The following is a 15339-nucleotide window of genomic DNA, read 5'->3' as shown; positions in this document are numbered from 1 at the left end:
TTACACTGAACAAAAATATAAACGCACCACTTTTGTTTTTGCTCCCATTTTTCATGAGCTGAACTCAAAGATCTAAAACATTTTCTATCCACACTAAAGACCATTTCCTCACAAATATTGTTCACAAATCTGTCTAAATCTGTGTTAGTGAGCACTTCTCCTTTGCCGAGATAATCCATCCCACCTCACAGGTGTGGCACATCAAGATGCTGATTAGACAGCATGAATATTGCACAGGTGTGCCTTAGGCTGGCTACAATAAAAGGCCACTCTGAAATGTGCAGTTTTATCACACCGCACAATGCCACAGATGTCGCAAGTTTTGAGGGAGCGTGCAATTGGCATGCTGATTGCAGGAATGTCCACCAGAGCTGTTGCCTGTGAATTGAATGTTCATTTCTCTACCATAAGCCGTCTCCAAAGGCGTTTCAGACAGTTTGGCAGTACATCCAACCGGCCTCACAACCACAGACCACGTGTAACCACACCAGCCCAGGACCTCCACATCCAGCATGTTCACCTCCAAGATCGTCTGAGACCAGCCACCCGGACAGCTGCTGCAACAATCGGTTTGCATAACCAAAGAATTTCTGCACAAACTGTCAGAAACCGTCTCAGGGAAGCTCATCTGCATGCTCGTCCGCCCTCATCGGGTCTCGACCTGACTGCAGTTCGTTGTCGTAACCAACTTGAGTGGGCAAATGCTCACATTCGATGGCGTCTGGCACGTTGGAGAGGTGTTCTCTTCATGGATGAATCCCAGTTTTCACTGTTCAGGGCAGATGGCAGACAGCATGTGTGGCGTCGTGTGGGGGGGGCGGTTTGCTGATGTCAATGCTGTGGATTGAGTGGCCCATGGTGGCGGTGGGGTTATGGTATGGGCAGGCGTATGTTATGGACAACGAACACAGGTGCATTTTATTGATGGCATTTTGAATGCACAGAGATACCGTGACGAGATCCTGAGGCCCATTGTTGTGCCATTCATCCACGACCATCACCTCATGTTGCAGCATGATAATGCACGGCCCCATGTTGCAAGGATCTGTACACAATTCCTGGAAGCTGAAAACATCCCAGTTCTTGCATGGCCAGCATACTCACCGGACATGTCACCCATTGAGCATGTTTGGGATGCTCTGGATCGGCGATACGACAGCATGTTCCAGTTCCTGCCAATATCCAGCAACTGCGCGCGCAGTCATTGAAGAGGAGTGGACCAACATTCCACAGGCCACAATCAACAACCTGATCAACTCTATGTGAAGGAGATGCGTTGCACTGTGTGAGGCAAATGGTGGTCACACCAGATACTGACTGGTTTTCTGACCCCAATAAAGCAAAACTGCACATTTCAGAGTGGCCTTTTATTGTAGCCAGCCTAAGGCACACCTGTGCAATATTCATGCTGTCTAATCAGCATCTTGATATGCCACACCTGTGAGGTGGGATGGATTATCTTGGCAAAGGAGAAGTGCTCACTAACACAGATTTAGACAGATTTGTGAACAATATTTGTGAGGAAATGGTCTTTAGTGTGGATAGAAAATGTTTTAGATCTTTGAGTTCAGCTCATGAAAAATGGGAGCAAAAACAAAAGTGGTGCGTTTATATTTTTGTTCAGTGTAATTAATTTATGTAGTAATTAATCTTACTGCACTAATACTAATACCACATTTTAATGAAAATACATCACTACAAATTTAACTTCTGTATTCAAAGCCTTTAAAGTTTGTAAGTATTATCAGAAAACTGTACCAAAACTTTAAAAAGCAAAAGCACAACAGTCCCTGTCAGTTTTGGACCTTTTTTTTTTTTATATTTCTAAAACGTTTAAAGTGGAGCTGTTTCAACTACTGTAATCATTATTTCATTTCATTTTTTGCATTGTATTGAGCAACACAAACTGGGTGTAGATAAAAATGTAGCGACCTGAATAACATTTGCTAACATTAGCCCTAGCAAGTAACTCTTTTTCTCCCTCTCTCATGTTCCATACTTACTTGCCCTGTACCTGTCTGTGGAACTTCCACCAGCTCATCTCTCTGTCCCTCATCATCACAGGTGGCCCTACCATGCTGAGGCTGCACAGCTGTCTGGCTCCCGCGAGTCCCGGCCTCAACACTCACTTCTTCACTCACTTCTTGGATGCTGCTAATATTAACGTGAACTTGTGCTGCAGTGCTGCTGTTGCTGGCTGTCCTGCTGAACATTTCAGTTAATTGCGACATTTAGTGACTTTACTCTCTAAATGTTGCAGGTTTTTTTCCCACGTGGACGCCGCCAGCCATCCTGGAGTACCGGCCATTCTGTGACTCTCCAGAACACACAGATGGCTAGTCCGCCCCTGAGTATGTCGTCAAAAATCATGAAAAAATGTCATAGTATAGTATGTCATCAAAAACAACATAAAAAAGACATAGTATAGTATGTTGTCAAATATTGTGAAAAAATATATAAATAAAGTAATGTCATCAAATATACTGAAAAAGGTCATAGTATAGTATGTCGTCAAAAATCATGAAAAAAAGTCACAGTATGTATGTTGTGAAATGTCGTGAAAAAATATTCATAGTAAAGTATGTAATCAAATATACTGAAAAAGGTCATAGTATAGTATGTCGTCAAAAATGATGAAAAATGTGATAGTGTAGTATGTCATCAAAAATGGCATAAAAAAGACATAGTATGGTATGTCGTCAAAAATCATGAAAAAAAAGTCACAGTATGGTATTGTGAAATATCGTGAAAAATATTCATAGTAAAGTATGTAATCAAATATACTGAAAAAGGTCATAGTATAGTATGTCATCAAAAACGACATAAAAAAGACATAGTATAGTAGTATGTAATCAAATATACTGAAAAAGGTCATATAATAGGTCAATAATGAAAAAATGTCATAGTATAGTATGTCATTAAAAATTATGAAAAAAGTCATAGTATAGTATGTCGTCAAAAACGACATAAAAAAGACATAGTATAGTATGTTGTCAAATATTGTGAAAAAATATATAAATAAAGTAATGTCATCAAATATACTGAAAAAGGTCATAGTATAGTATGTCGTCAAAAATCATGAAAAAAAGTCACAGTATGTATGTTGTGAAATGTCGTGAAAAAATATTCATAGTAAAGTATGTAATCAAATATACTGAAAAAGGTCATAGTATAGTATGTCGTCAAAAATGATGAAAAATGTGATAGTGTAGTATGTCATCAAAAATGGCATAAAAAAGACATAGTATGGTATGTCGTCAAAAATCATGAAAAAAAAGTCACAGTATGGTATTGTGAAATATCGTGAAAAATATTCATAGTAAAGTATGTAATCAAATATACTGAAAAAGGTCATAGTATAGTATGTCATCAAAAATCATGAAAACAAGTCATAGTATGTCGTCAAAAACGACATAAAAAAGACATAGTATAGTAGTATGTAATCAAATATACTGAAAAAGGTCATATAATAGGTCAATAATGAAAAAATGTCATAGTATAGTATGTCATTAAAAATTATGAAAAAAGTCATAGTATAGTATGTCGTCAAAAACGACATGAAAAAGTCGTAGTATAGTGTGTTTTAAAAAATTGCGATAAAGCGCGTAGCATAGTCTGTCGTCAAAAACTTGATCAAAGTCATAGTATGTTGTCAAAAACTACGAAAAAACGTCATAGTATAGTGACAAAAATTGTGAAAAAAATGTGGAAAAAATCTTAGTAAAACATGCCATTAAATGACATAGTGTGTTGAAAAAAGACACAAAGTATAGCATATGAAAAAATGTCATGTTGAAAATAGTATATAATAATATAATATAGTAAGTCAGTTATAAGTCATAGTATAGTTTGTGAAATAAAGTCATAGTATAGTAAGTCAAAAAAGTAATAATACAGCCATTGTATAGTAAAAAGTCTTACCTTAAAAAACATCTCATCATGTTATCAAATAATGTAATTGATAATAATGTATCTGAAATATAATTAAAAGATAAATCTTAGCAGTGATAATTAAAGGGGGCAGGAAATATGACAATAAAGCAAAGTTCGAATAACAAAAATATGTCTGCAAAATATTGATAACGTTACCTTGCTGGGCAGATTATAGAGGTTAGAAGTCTGGAGGGCAAATGTGTCTTGGGTGGACATGCTATCTACTCATAGATAAAAATCCTAATCTGAAAAAGTAATAACAAGTAATGTTAGCTGTAGGATAAATGTAATGGAATAAACATATTATACTTGTAGTAGAATATAGTGGCATAGAATGCAAAAATATTAAAGGACAAGTACCTTAAAATTGTACTTGAGTAAATGCACTTTGTTAACTCCCACCTGTGATCCTTGTCGAGTGGAGTCTGTTCCATCCAGTCCCTCAGATAAAACAGGAGTGTCAAGACTCCTGACCACAGACTGCATGATAGACAACATGTGCTTTGAAAACTGTCAAGTACCTGTACTCAATAACAATACCCAAATGCTGCACGGAACTATGACACCATGTTCACTGCAGCTAACAGCTTTATCCTTTGAAAGTGGACAGAAAAAGAAACAAAGATGTACAACACAGTAAAAAGAACAACCATAGTTTCAAGGATTTTTATTCTTTACCGTAGAAACACTGTACATAAATTACTTTCTCTGAGACTAATATTGATGTACGGATAAGTGGAATTTCTCAACCTTCAAAATAAAAAAGATCAACCCATAAAACATTGTCAACTTGTCTCTGAAAAAAGATTGGTAGCATATGATGTTAACACTCTGTGTAAAGTTCCTGTTCTTTCCTTTAAAATGATTAAAGATGCCTTCCCAACCTTGTAAACACACATACACACAAAGAAAACTCCTCTATACGAGTACAGAGACCCACAATCAATGAGAAAACATCCACATCGATTTTTGATCTATACTGTTACTCATTAAAGTCACTGATGGCGATGCACTGTCCCTTTAAGGAGAAACGAGCAAAAACGAGGAGAGAAGCAACAATTAGTTACTACTCACAGCAACCCTGCCCCCCCAAAAGCCATGACAACATGTTTCTATTGCAAGCAATACTACTACCTTTGACCGATAAAAGCACAAGGTCTATGCATTATGAGGCTGAGTCACATTTTGCAGAAGTGGAGGACTCCTGGGCTGATAGGGGATCAGTGTTTTTCAGGACCAGTGAGCCCACTCGGTCCACAAAGAATCAGAAACAGCCGTGGCACCGTGGTCGCCCTGTTTCCTCACAGACCGCTGTTGATTGTAGTCTGAAACTGTACGATTTTTATAGACCTTGTAAAAGACCAGGGGATGAGAAGGAGTGGTTTTAGAACTGACCAAACAGATAATAGATAAGAAGGAAACAAAAACACAACTCAAAGTTTTGTTCAGTTCAGGTCATGGTCCATTCCAGTGGTGGTGTTGGTGGTGTAGTAATAGTAGTAATAGTGGTATAGGTAATAGTATGTAAACATTTTTTTGTTCATTTTTATATCCCCTTTTTGTCTGAAGCAAATGCAAGTTTATATATAAAAACAAAACAAAAAATCCAAACAGAAAATAAGTCTTTTTTTCCTTCGTACAAATTGTAGTCCTTTTTTGTGCCTGTCTCTCTTAGAGAGAGTCCACAACAGTTCCATTCAATGGCTTCAGCCATGAAAACAATAGATCCTATAGACATGGCTCATAGAGGCCTATAACCCAGAGCGACGGGTCACAGCTGGACCCACACAGATATGATACCTGCAACATCTGTTAAGAATCCACAGACATTTGTTATATTGACTGCTCTGACAGTTTACAACTGTCTAAATGCTTGGGGGCTCATCTAGTTGTGATGGCTGCTGAAATGCTCTGTTGGCTATTTGAACGAGTCTCTACATCCCACTGTTTCACAGCTAGATAGCACACGATTATAGCACTCAGGTTAGCCCCGCCTACCAGAGAGAGGGGGAGGGGCATGCGTGCAGGCTGTTTAAAGGCAGACGACAGGGCGAAAGAAAGAGAGAAAGAAAGAAAATATAGATAGAAAAAGAAAGAGAGAAAAGGCATTGGTCAAGACTGAACCTTCTTGAAGGCTCATGAAAACGGTTTTAAACCATCACAACTAGCTTCGTAATGTTTCGGGCCATTTGTGTTGAAGTGACTGTTCACTATAAATCCTATTTTACCATCCAATAAAACTAATTTGCAAACATGTGGTCTCTTCAGTGGCTACTTTGAGTCTCAAGACAGTTCAGTCCGTGACATCCATTTTGTGTTAAACTGAACTTTGTTAGTCTCTGACAGTCACAGGGGGTAGAAATTAGACGTCTGTTGATGCCGTGTTACCTCCTCCCTATCTCACTCTGCCGTAAGAACTGCATGTTGTTAGCGCTATCAGCTAGCTCTGGGTACTGCTCTATGGACAAGACGTAGTAGCCATCGTAACCCAAAACCTTCCCGCTACTCAGCAGCTGCCTTTTCTCTCCCTCCGTCCACAGCCGAACTCCTTCCTCCCCATCTCTCACCCGCTGCTGTTCGCGGGCCCAGGCGCTCGACAGTGCCCTCTGCCTTGCGTGCTCCAGGATTCGCGCTTTCTCTTCATCCAACGTCGTCCCATAACGCACGTGGAGTGCCAGAGCGCCGTACTGCAGCTCCACGTCAGCAAAGCGCCGCGTTCTGCCGTTCATCACCGTCGTAGACTGGGACACTGTAACATTCACACCGTTTTCCAGTGATTTCCTGCCCGAGGTGAGCCGCAGCGCACTGAGGTCATTCTCAGGCAGGCTGGTCTTGATGAAGTAGTGAGTGTCTCGCCCCTCCACCGTGTAATGTAGGTCTTCAAGGTAAAAGGCATTGTTTAAGACTGCAGCCACTTTGATGCAGTCCTCGTTGGCAATGTTGAGTGCGTTGGTCACCACACGGCCCTGGATCACAGCGAGCATGACTCCCTTGCCAATCAGAGACTTGACAGTGGCGAACCACAGCCAGGGTTTGGCATGGTCTGAATGCCGCCGGCTGAGCTGGATTTCTGGCATGCGCTCAAAGGACAGGAAGGCCCGAGACTGACGAGTCACCTCCTGCTGCACACCTGAGATGGACTGTGGACGAGAGACACAGAAAGAAATGTTTGGCTTGATGTGCTGCATGACATCATAAGAGTATAATAAGTACACTAAACAAACACTTTATTAGAGCAACACTGCATGATAAGAGACAGTAAGGAAAGATGCATGGGTTGGTTACTTCATCTGTTAATAAGGTTCATACGTTACACAGATTCTTAGGCATTAGTACGGAATTAACAGCATGTCTTTGTGTTATTCTTCAGTTGCTAGAGGATCATATTTCCTCATCACATGCTTTGGAGCTTTTACTGTCGCAGGTCTCCCACATCAATTTTTCGTGTTAATCCGCCATCCGAGGCAACATTAGCTAGCTAAGTGGAAAAAAAATGTTTGTCTCTACCTGATGAAGTGTGTGGTGATATTCAAATGAAATGGGTCTTTGAAAACATTTAATTTATTTGACGTTTTTATCCATGTGAGTTCTTGAGCACATTTAGATATGAAAATGAACAGCTTTGTAAATTACCTTTTTTTTTTAAATTTTATTTAATCTAACCAATTGGCAGGACCTCTATAGCCCACTAGATGGCACTCCAAGGATTGAGAATTGCTGCTGTAGCTTTAGTACATCACCTACTGCTTACCTACTACCTACTAGATTTTTATAATATTGTTTTATGTGGCTGACAGTCACAAGTTCAAGGTACTTAAAAACCTTTAAGGTAATTATAAAAGTTTTATTATTATTTTACTTTGCCAAAATCATAATTGTTTCCTCATTCTTTAACCACTGCCCTATATATAGGGCATAGTATATATAGTATATATAATGAAAAAAGTCACAGTATAGTACGTCAGTACTATAGTATTTTGAGAAAAAACATTGTATTGTATGTTAAAGAAAGGTCATAGTATAGTAAAACAAAAAGCAAAAAAAGTCAAAGCATACCATGTTAAAAAAAATAAGTCTGCATAGTATATTAAAAAAAACATCATATAGCATGTTGATAAAACAAAAAAAAGTCATAGTATTATATGTTAAACAAAATTTAAAGAAGTCATAGTATAGTAGTATGTTGAAAAACTCATAAATAGTCATAGTATAGCATGTTAAAAAACACTAAAAAAGGTCAAAGTATAGTCTGTAAAAAAAAATCTGTATGTCACAAAAAAGTCACAGTATAGTATATGTCATTTGACAGGATAATTATTATCACGCTCTTCGTTTTTGTAGGACGTTAGGGCAAGACTTCTTCCAGAGTGGAAAACAGAAGAAGAACAGTGATTACATGCAAATGTGTCTAAGTGCTGCATATTTATATATACTGTTGCTACATGACTGATTAAAACTAACTGTAACTAATGCATTTTGCTAGACACTGTTAAGATTCATACCCAGAATGTAGCTTTTACTTGTGCTGTTGCTGTGTTGTTTCCTTTAAATAATATCTGTAGGTATATGTTATTGTTATGAGATATACCTTAGGTGTATTACATTTTGGTTCTCCTTCCCAGGGACTCGGGGAGAAAATGAGATTTCTGGCTGTATCCTTGGACAGTGTATCAGTTTACTGTTTGTCTTTATTGCATTTGCTTTCTGAAATAAACCAGAATAAACTAGAAAGGAACAGTGTCGCAGCAAAGCACAGGCAAGACGATATCTGTAAACACACACACTATAAAACAATAACAATAAAAATCACATGATAACTATTTAAGAGGAGCTCAACTGTTTGTGTGCGTATATACATGTGTGGGCTTGGCCGATCAACACCCCTTTCACTCCTGAATTTCCTGGTGAGAAAGGCCATTAGCGCACTCAAACAGCAAAATAAGTCCAGTTCATTCACACTTCAAATAACACATTCAGTCGGTCCAAGTCTCCCTCCTCTTCCTCCTCATTTTCTCTGGTTTTCTTCCAATTCCTTTCTGAATCTGCTGCATCTATTTTTGTCCCTGTCTTCATTAAGCAGTGTTCATGTTGGTGTCTTTATTTCAGCGAATTTCAGCACAGTCTCTCACTCTGCGCACAAGTGTGACTTCCTGATAACCTGTCCACCAAACAACTGTATAAATAGCAGCTATAACTGAATGAGCGTAAGAAAAGAGGAAGGAGCAGAGAATGCAGCTTTAAGCCGAGAAAGGCATGAATGATTGGTTTTGCTGGATGACTCTTTATTGTCTCCTCTCCTCATTATTCTCACTCCATTTCTTCCTACAGTTTCCTCTTTCCCCTCCATTTCCTGATTTTCTTTTCTCTATGAATGTCAGGTTGTCTCTTGATTTCCTCACCGTTTCACCATCCCCTTTTCTCATGTTTTTAACTGCTTCCTTCCCTTCTCCATTTTCACTTTGGAGTATTGTCTCAATTTTCTGAAGTCTTTTGCTTCACAACTTCTCATCTTTTTTCTTCTTATTGCATTTTTATTTTGTATGTATGGAATTTACCTTTTTTTGTATTGATCATTTTATTGTGTATTAAGTGAAACTTTTAGTGAAACTGAATTTAGTTTCGTTGGCGGTTACAGATAGTATAGTACAAATTTATGGTATCTGTGAAATGCATGTATAGCACAAAAGCAATATATTGATGCATTTAATTTTTTCTTTTTTCTTTGTATGAAGCTAACAAATGTATGCTGTCCTGCCCATTGTAGGGTGAAATTTGAATAGTTAAAATATATTCACATAATAATTTTATTTGCATTTTATATGTAACTTATCCTTTACAGGGTCACTGAGGCTGAGGAAGAGAAGAAGAGACAAGGTACACCCATGAGGAAAGCAGGGCTGACACACAGAGACAGACAACCATGTATTCTCATAAAGTAGAGCCCTGTTTCCAGTACCAGTAGAACCGTTCTGTACCGTTCCCCTTTTTGGTCCCCCCTCTGTTGGGTACCTAGTACACAGATCTGGTACTAAAAGGTGGAGCTGTGAACACTGCAGTTCATTGATTAGTCAAAAGCGGACGGTCACTCTGCTCAGGGCTGAGCTGTGGCTGGTTTTGAGGTTTTTGTAATCACTGTTCATACCGTGGCAAGCTTACATACTGTAACTATAAAAAAAAAAAGGATGTCTTGCCTCTTTCAGCAGCTGTAGTCTGAGAAAAATAATTCACTGGGCCAACTGCAGGCAACTTTTAAGGTGGAACGTTTACTTGTAATGTTACTCAGTGCATGAGATGATGACGTGAATCCATCAACACACCTTAAATTTCAATGTGACAACTTTGGCCATTAATTAAGTTTTAATGACATACACATTTTAGTAATGAGTGGATCTTTGAGCATTTAAAACTATATATTAATTTTGACCGGATTATGTGAACTGCATATACTCTAGGGCTGCCACGATTAATTGACTAATCGATGACTAATCGACTATTAAAATAATCGGTGACTATTTTAGTAGTCGACTCATCGGTTTGAGTCATTTTTCATAGAAAAGTACTATACAAGTACCCCAAAATACTCTTATTGCAGCTTCTTGTGTTCAGATATTGGCAGCTTTACACACTCTCCCGTGACAGTAAACTAAAACCCTTTGGCATGAATATGAAACAAGACATTAGATGACATAATTTTGGGGTTTGGGAGAGACAGACCGACATTTTTCAACATTTTAACACATTTTTCGATGAAATGATTAGTCGACTAATGGAAGAAATAATCAACAGATTAGTCGACAATGAAAATAATCGTTAGTGGCAGCCCTAATATATTCCAACCCTCACTCGAAGAAAAAGAGCACCGTTCCTGTGGGCTATGACAACACTAAACCCCTGAGCTTGCCTGAGAAGGGCTAAATGCACAAACCCGCTATTTTTAAATATCCGATGGAGAGAGACTCTCACTGCAGCCTGTTCTATTTTGTTCTGAAAATGTCGGTGTGCAGCAGCTTTCTGTGGACGATAAACGAGGTGCAGACTGATAAAGGAGGAAATACAGTGAGTGCTGGACAGAACAGTGAGTGACAACAACACTGCCCACATTTAGGAGTGCTGTTTGTGGTGGAAATGCTAGGGCCTAGGTGTGTTTGGTGGAAATGAGCTTTATAGTCAACATAGTATCTTTGTGTCTTAGTTGGAAGCTGGAAAACCCGGAGTAACCATACAAACCACAATAATGTCATAAATAAGTACAAAGAAATACTTTTAATACAGTCATGACTAGTGATGCTACAACATCAAAAAAGTGCTGTTACATCAAAGGTTGAAGATTTGAGCAGCTCCATATGGTTAAATGTGCATTTGCTATGATGACAACGCACAGTCTGCCGCTAATACAACAGTCACCTACATCTGTGATTCTCTTGACCCAAGAGTTCTTAGCATACTTACAGGCAGGTCATCCCACAGCTGGCTCTTTTTCATCTCCAGTGAGGGCTGCGTCAGGTCAAACTTGGGAATGGGGAATCCTGGGATTGCGTTGTGGAGATGGAAGCCAAATGTGACCAACCAGATATTGACATCTGCAAAGAAGGAGAGCAGTGGATGTGAAAAAGAGAAGACATAAAAGAAGCTGAAAAGGGAGTTCAAGGCAGGTTGCTTTGATGAAAGAGGCACCAGCTGCACAGACTGTAATTATAAAGACACTGGCTCTGTATATTTCTATGCCTTTTTACAATAATTCCAGATAAACTCGTAGCTTCCAATTACTGCAATGCAAAATCTATCTGACCCAAATCATTATCATGATCATTTCCTGTCTCCATTATAAGTTTATGTTCCACCTGGCAGATGGAAAATCAAACTTTCTGCTGCTTTCACCACACACTTTAAAGCTTTTAGGTAGTGTTGGGTAATGAAGCAAAAGCAACAAACTATTCTGGAAAGAATCAGGAAGCCTTAACATGAAATTAACTTTTATCAATAAAGCATGTCTAATAGCCTACACCCACTTTTGGACTGCGGCCCACCAGTTGGAAACCACTGCTTTAAACAACTAATAATCTACAAATAAATGAAAGAACTGATTAATTCAAATATGTTTGGTTATTCTTTTTTTTTGTTAAGGCTATGACCCAAATTTACATTTTCTGTATTTACAGTACGTAAAGTAAAAGTATTAACCAAAGTGAATAAAAGGGGACCCAGAAGAGGACTTTGCAGGACAGCTTTCCATAAACCCGGACAGAAAAACTATCTTCTGCCTCTGTTGTGCTTTTATACTTTGAATGTTTTCTTGTTACCTGTGACATATTCTTTGACCTGATGAATCTTGCTGATGGGGTTGTTGCCTCGGAACATGTAGAGGTTGAAGGGCTGGGGATCTTTGCCGACACGTGTCCATGTGCTGATGTCAGGAGTCGTCCACCTTTGCAACAAACACTCTAGTCAGATGTGACAGTAACAAAGCTGGAATAGCATCCCACTGTACAGAACAACCTCTCATCCTTGGACTGAAAGCGAGTGAATACCTTCCAGCAGGGATGTCGTAGTCTCTGTCTCCAAAATGCAGCAGTCGGGTCAGAGGATCATACAGGCCTCCATGGAAACCAATTACCAGCACAAAGTCTGGGTTGGAATCAAAGTAAACCTCACCATATGCTGTGTACTGCACCTACAAACACATACAAACACATACAAACAAAGATTCATGATCTGATATGGAGACACAAAACCATTTCATTAACAGACTTTAAACAGATAAACGAAATACACTCATGTGTTTCTTTCTTTGCAAGGAAAAAAAAACACATTCACACAAAGGTTATTGGAGTTAATTAAAACTACACTAAAAGCTATGTGTGAAAAACATGTTAGTTAATTAAAATGAGAATAAAAACTAGATCCAAAACTAACACAATCAGGGCAGTATAAGCACTGAGTGAACACAAAACAGAACCAATTCATAAAATAATTTAGTTGTAAAACTATAAATCATAAAATTAAGCAAGATTTTAAAAGAGTTGCAGCAGTGTGAAGCATAAATATAAAGTAAAAACGCAAAAAGACAGTTTCAGACCTGTTTTAGGAAGTCAGAGCTAGTTAAAGGCTAAAGTGAACAGATGCATTTTTAGCTTTATTACAAATATATTTAGCAACTAGCTTCCCTGATATCTAGGTAGTGTGTTCCATAGCTTTGGGGTGTAATTGACAAAGGCTGCATCTCCGATCTCCTTCCAGCTGTTGCTGGGAACTTCCAATAAACCAGCAGCAGATGATCGCAGTGATCTTGGAGGCAAACAGCTAACAAGGGAGTTAGCAATGTAGCTCCCAGCCCATGTAGGGCTTTGTATTCAAGGAGGAGGACGTTAAAATCAATTCTAAATGTAACAGGATGTGCAGAGCAGCTATCACTGGCCTGATGTGCTCTCCTCTTGGTTCTGGTTAATATCCAAGCTGCAGAGTTTTGAATCAGCTGAAGTCTCTCAGTGGTGTTTTTTGGGAGGCCGGTAAAAAGTGCATAACAGTCGTTGAGTCGGCTTGAAATAAAGATATGAATCAATTTCTCTGCATCTTTTTCATTCAGAAATGGCCATACCGTATAACTGAAACTAAACTGGATTAAAACAAAAATTAAAAACAACATGAAAATAAAAACTAATGGAAAATAAAAAATTATAACAACTCCGATTCACACATACGTACCTGTTTAAGCAGCAGTCCATTGTTGCTGAAGACAGCCAGTGGCGTCCCAGTGTTATCACATGCAATATAAAACTCCTCTCCACTGCTGATCTCCATAGCAAACACATGGCCCTGGGCAACAATAAACATTACAATTACAAACACTATGAATATTATAATAATAATAATGCTAATGAGTTTTATTTTCGCTGTTGTATTCTAACTCCACATGGGATAACAGGAGGCCTATAAAGAATGACGTCACTGTTGTCATTAATTATTGTGGGTCCTGGTGCTGCTGATTCAATAACCATATTCATCACAATGAAAAAACGTTCTTCTCTGGCTGTCACTGTGTTACATGTTCCCTAACCTGTGAAGCATTTAAAGCAGCAAGAGATTTTTTGAGAATAATATAAAGTGGGGCTGCTACAGAGAAAACCATCACCTCCTCTCTAATTGAGATGCTGTACATTCACCATGTTTTCCCTGTGGTCACTGAAGGGAAACCTGCTGCACGCAGACTATCATAAATCAAAAGTTGAGAGTGAAAAACCAAAAGTGACTCATAAATAGCAGCAAGTGGGAGCTCTGTCCAGAGAAAGTGAGACTCCTCCACATTCAGTGTTTTGCCTGTCTCGAGCTGGAGATACAATTGAGTTTGGGATGAAATTTCCAAATTTGTACATACTGTCTTTGTCACATTTGATCAAATACAGTATGTTAACAATAATGTTGCCATATTAAGAATATTTTCCCATTTTCCCATTTCCCCTATTTTCTACCTGCAGGTCGTAGTAGAAGGACGTGATCTCAGAGCTGGAGTGGTTATAGACGTGGGTGATCCTGGTGGGGTAGTTCAGGTCAGCGTAGAAGAACTGCAGGTGTTGGCCCAGACTGTTCCTTGAGGCCACACGCCGACTCAAACCGTCGTAACGGTACTGGATGGTCCAGCTGGCCGCTTTACTGTAGACACGAACTAGAAGACCTGAATTGCAAATGATAAAAAGGAAGAATAAGGATGTAAAGAATGACGAGACATCTGTGATGGCCAAGGCAACACGAAGTAAAAGCCAGAAGTGCACGCTCTGTTCACTACTTTGTTAAGTACACTGGTTAATTCTATTTGCAGGCAACCACACCTCAAACAATTCACATCCAAATCTAAATCCAAATCTTTCACACTGTAGGGTTTGAATGAGTAATTTTCTGTTATATTAATCATTTTTGTCCTTCTTTGTTTGAGTTAGGCCCAATTCCAATCCGGCCCCTAAAGACTCAAGCCCTGAACCCTCACTGACTTACCTGACGTCAGCTGTAAGTGATTGAGTGTGAGAGTCTGAAAGGGCTCCGGATACTACAAATAGGAATGGGACAGCACTTATCCCCCTCTCTACAAAATGTTGTTGACACTGGCGCCTCTGGGCGTGATCATTTATTGGTTATTGTCAGCATATATTCCACACACAAAGAATATATATCTATATATATATTCTTTGTGTGTGGAATATAACCACTGGTATTCCTCTGACTCTTATGTGTTTATGTACCATCTTAAATCCTTGTTAATGTAATGTTTCATTGTTTGTCTATCTGTTTTTTTCGCTCTCCTTCCATAACATTACCGTTTGCATATCTGCTGACCGTGTTTTCGGGGTTTTTTTTTTATAACACTTCCAGTGTTCCAAGGGCAACCCCTGTATTTGACGTCACAACTCTATGAAC

At 38.8% G+C, this 15339-nt stretch overlaps 1 protein-coding gene across 5 annotated transcripts in view; it reads right to left on the bottom strand.

Moving 5' to 3' along the window:
• Positions 1 to 4597: 4597 nt before the first annotated feature.
• The window catches only part of LOC125885026 (teneurin-3), a 409411-nt gene continuing 398669 nt past the window's right edge, over positions 4598 to 15339 (bottom strand). For all 5 annotated transcript variants that reach the window (XM_049570393.1, XM_049570405.1, XM_049570397.1 and 2 more), the window contains 6 exons: positions 14400 to 14602; positions 13636 to 13746; positions 12462 to 12604; positions 12234 to 12358; positions 11383 to 11513; positions 4598 to 7073 (listed from right to left, as the gene is read on the bottom strand). In XM_049570393.1, the coding sequence (XP_049426350.1) occupies positions 6318 to 7073; positions 11383 to 11513; positions 12234 to 12358; positions 12462 to 12604; positions 13636 to 13746; positions 14400 to 14602 (1469 nt within the window). In that variant the 3' untranslated portion in view covers positions 4598 to 6317. The remainder of the gene's footprint in view (positions 7074 to 11382; positions 11514 to 12233; positions 12359 to 12461; positions 12605 to 13635; positions 13747 to 14399; positions 14603 to 15339) is intronic.

This window comes from Epinephelus fuscoguttatus, linkage group LG3 (genome assembly GCF_011397635.1).
Source record: "Epinephelus fuscoguttatus linkage group LG3, E.fuscoguttatus.final_Chr_v1".
NCBI classification, from domain to species: domain Eukaryota; kingdom Metazoa; phylum Chordata; class Actinopteri; order Perciformes; family Serranidae; genus Epinephelus; species Epinephelus fuscoguttatus.
The sequence above is the reverse complement of the archived record's forward strand: the minus strand, read 5'-3'. Positions and strand labels throughout refer to the sequence as shown.